Source organism: Opisthorchis viverrini (genome assembly GCF_000715545.1).
Source record: "Opisthorchis viverrini unplaced genomic scaffold opera_v5_261, whole genome shotgun sequence".
Lineage (NCBI taxonomy): Eukaryota > Metazoa > Platyhelminthes > Trematoda > Opisthorchiida > Opisthorchiidae > Opisthorchis > Opisthorchis viverrini.
Window position 1 is genome coordinate 532,224 of NW_008751917.1, and position 4,069 is coordinate 536,292.

General features: G+C 46.4%; 1 protein-coding gene across 1 annotated transcript in view; it reads right to left on the reverse strand.

Annotated features, from left to right (window-relative positions):
* Nucleotides 1–216: 216 nt before the first annotated feature.
* Nucleotides 217–4,069, reverse strand: part of T265_09177 (hypothetical protein) — a gene marked incomplete at both ends in the record, with an annotated part of 15,698 nt that continues 11,845 nt past the window's right edge. Inside the window, one exon of the mRNA XM_009175188.1 lies at nt 217–386. Coding sequence (XP_009173452.1) covers nt 217–386 — 170 coding nt within the window. The remainder of the gene's footprint in view (nt 387–4,069) is intronic.

A 4,069-nucleotide genomic window follows, 5' to 3' on the forward strand; every position in this document is an offset into this window, starting at 1 on the left:
CGGAGATCTCGATAAACGGTTACTCTGTTTTTCGAGCTGACTGAAAACGAGGGAGGGCCGGTGAGGTGGCTCTGTACTTACATGCGGCCCGACCAATCCCCATTGTCCTCTCTGACAGCACTCCTGCACATTTTTGCGATGCGCTGTGGGTCCAAATCCCGCTGCGCGCGGAAGTTAGACATGTCCGAATGTTCACGTCTAAACAGACGAACGTGTTCACGCTTGAGCGATGTGATTGGTATGCCCGACCCATCGAAAAATGGCCCGGTAACTGTTCTGGTTATGATGATCGACTGATCCGCCAGTTAGGACTTTCCTGTCAGGTAGCTTCAGAGAGGCTTGAAATTTACTGGGCAACTTCTGTATTGTTTCGTCAGCCCGCAAGCCTGAAAATGGAAAAAAATAATTAGGAAAACGGGCTTTCGGGGCATTTCTTTCTAGGCAAGCGTTTTCGAACAAGCCTGAGTCGAATTCGCGCTGGAAATTCAGGAATACAATAACTTCGGGCCATTTATGGCTGTGGTGTGTTCTCACCGCCTGACGGAATAAAGGGGCTTGACCAGCTTATCCTCATCAGGCTGGAACCTCGCTCGCTGCCTTTCAGTCGTGGCTTCACGGTCCACCATAAGGCGACAAATCATGCTATTTGTGGAGTCACTTTGAGGTTAGAGTAAATTTGATCCACCTGTGACTGCTACGATCATTGCAGGCCCTTTTCAGGGGTCTGTGGCCGCATGTATATGACCATCTCTACCCCTCAGTAACAGAGATTGGTCAAGCGTTGAGTGAGGACTTCACTGCTGCGATGGAAGAATGCACAGCGTAGGTCATTCGGACTAAAACCTCTTAGGCCCTAGGGAGAATGTACGCAGTTGTAAATCTTTGAGGCTTTAGTGGGTCCCAAATTGAGCGTTCAACGTTCTAGTTTAGTCCCACCGCCCGATAGGTAGTGTCAGTTTCAGGTGACCACAAAAGTTTGTCATCAATTATCATGGTTGACAGTTGGAGGAGTCCTCGTTCATTGACGATGGCTCCGCAACTTTTTCCCCTTCTCTTGCTCGCCAGGAGTTTTCCAGGGCCGTTTATGTGGATCAACCGATAGAATTTTGGCCTCCTTTCATCCACTTTGTCTTCGGCGTCCCCATGTTTCATTTTCGGCCAATAGGGTAGGTTATCTTTGACATTTGATAGTTTATCCGGTTGAGACGTGTCCAGAGGAGGTGTAAAAATGCTCCACGATTCAACCAACGCATTGCCTTCCTTAATATTCAGAGCTTGACGGGACCACAAGGTGCCATGCAGTAAGTCGGACCACGGTTCTGTGAGAACTCGTGGTGGTCACTTTTAGGGACAAATCAGCATCCAATGGCGGAACATTTGGGAGATATTTCAGGAGACAATCCCGATAAGTTTTTTTAGCTGTGGGACCCGGCAGTCTCTCAGATGTTAGTAATTTGGGCGCACGCTGCGGGCCTTGAAAACAGAAGTGTGATGAGACCATCAATAAATGGTCGGCTGGAATCCACAAGTGTGTTCCAAAAGAAGTGGCATTCTTTTATGGATTTCAACCATCGGTAACTAATGACGACGTGATCGATTTCGGTCCGTGGCTGGCACGTTGTTGCGGGAAACCAAATGAATAGACGACTTTGTTTTTTCTCAAAGCGAGTAATGAATAAATAGAGCGTACAGGCGGCAAAGCTTAAACCGTTATTCACCACTGCCTGAACGCACCGATTCCAATACATATCGAGCAGTTTATTCAATCATAATAGGCCTGCCCACTTGTGCGTTCCAACCTGCGGTAACACAACAATATCTGATGTTGCGCCTGCGATAACAGTGCATTCGAAGCGCTATAAAGCCAGTGTTAGAGGATGCTAGGGATAAAGTCATTTGAGGTTTAGGAAAACACAACAATCTATCTACTTTCCGTTTGTGAGCGGACCTCCCGGAAGGTGCAAGCCGAATCCGATGGGGTCACCTATAAGATTCATTACCACGGTGACTTGAAAATTACATATTCCTGCGTAGCCTGCCGAAACAGCTTCTGGGCCACCGATGGTGCAAAGGTGATGGGGCAGTTTCCTTAAACGGTGTACTTGCATTATGATTTTTCGTTTTTGATGCACAATACATACAAACTTTGAGCAAGTCGGTGGTGAGAGTCATGACATGCTCGACCGACGCGCAGATGTTTATGCCTAAACCGAGACAATACGAACGGTATTGCTAGTTATAACGGAATGGAAGATGCTTGTTAATGTTGTGATGGAAGAAAGAAAGGAGTACGAAAGAGGGAAGGTTTCAGTAGTAGCCTGATTTCACTTACCCTTCCACATGTTGGTAAGGCGATTCGGTTGACGAAAGTGCGCGACGGCCATTGTGGCATGAGATTATCTGTAAGTGCACAGCTCGTGATTGTATGCAGGCCTGAATACTACCGACGCACACACATGGACAAGAGTGCGGTTGGTTTATCCTCCACTAAAGCTTTTGGCTGGAAACCTTGTCACATTGAAGCGGCTTTTGGCAAGATGTGCCAGTGTATTACTATTTTCAAACGACAACTCACCGCACATGTTCTCAGCCGCAACCCGGAAAGCCGGGTGATCGTGATGTTCACACCACTATCCTTCGACCCACTTGGTGTAACATGCTTAGACTGCCGCAAGGACACGCTGTATAGATGCATGTGGTTTCTCTTCCTCCCTCGTCTTTGCATGAGCTGTGAACAGCAGGCAAGGGTTCCATCCTTCACGGGCGAGATTCTCGTCGTTGAGATCCTTCAATAACGGCTGGTGATGGGCAACCCTAACCTTTGAATTCGCAATCCAAATCCAAGCTTAACGAGCATGGCACTTTTTATCCCGCAAGTAAGATGCTTTCAATCCTTTACGCTGAAGTTTTTATAAGAATCAAGGAGCTTTCCGACGAAGATGATGAACTTTTTGGAAAATAAATCCCAGAACTAGACTGAAGAGAGACTCATAAAATAAAAATGAGAGCCCGTATGTGCTGTACATTTTGCCAGTAACCTCGATAACAACTAGTACAAGCCACCTGGATGATTATATTAGCCAGCATATTTGCAACCTATGGGCACCACCTAGAGAAGTGCCGGAATATGTTTGGCTTTATCCAAGCCAAGCAAGTGGCATTCTGAATCCGCGCACACTACACCGTTGTGGACAAGAAGAGATAAAAGGTGTCTAAATATGTAAGAAGCCGAACTATAACCCATCCACGACGGCCTGGCATCTGAATCGTGGTTCAAGGGTGTGGTCGAGACGAAGATATATTTTGTTTTGGTCCAAGTCGCATCAGCTTCATGAAGAAATAAAAAGCTGTGGGATAACCAAAGCCATAAAATAAAAATGGCTAACTCGAAACCACAAAAAGTTCAATGCCATCCATCGGATGTTTGGCTGCGGTTTCAGCTCCGTAGGGAGGGTACACAGATACTTAAGTCGCATAGGGAGACGGTCAGTGACGCAAATGAACTGGCAAAGAAATTGCCAGAGTAGTTTAGAATAGCCTTTCAGGAAACTGCTCCCTAGCTGCCCGCTTAGGTTTGCATAACCGTCCCAGGAGCATATACGCAACAGGCGAACATTCCCATCATTGTCCATGCATACATTCCGGCTCTGATGAAATGAACTGACGACTGCTGAAGATGTCGCAAGGCCGCTGGCTATTCGCACAATGAGATTGATTTCTCGAAATCTACGGCATCTTCAGACTTGCCACCTCATAGTGTAGAATGTCTATGTATAAGGTACATGCTCCTGTATTATGGAAAATCCTTTACTATGGCGATTTGTTTAAGTGAACTAAATCTGCAGGCGAATAAACACCGCCGACTTTGAATAGCTTAACGGATGAAAAAAATCGCGAATTGTGGAAAAGGTTGACTCACATACAACGAACGTAACTTTCAGGTATTTTTCCACCGGAACAGACTTCCTCAACATTCTAGAATCTAAATGGCCTTTGGAGATGCAACTTATGCGCAGGCGCATTCGTGCAAACAACTTTTGGCCGATGATTCCTTGTTGCCAGTGGTGCA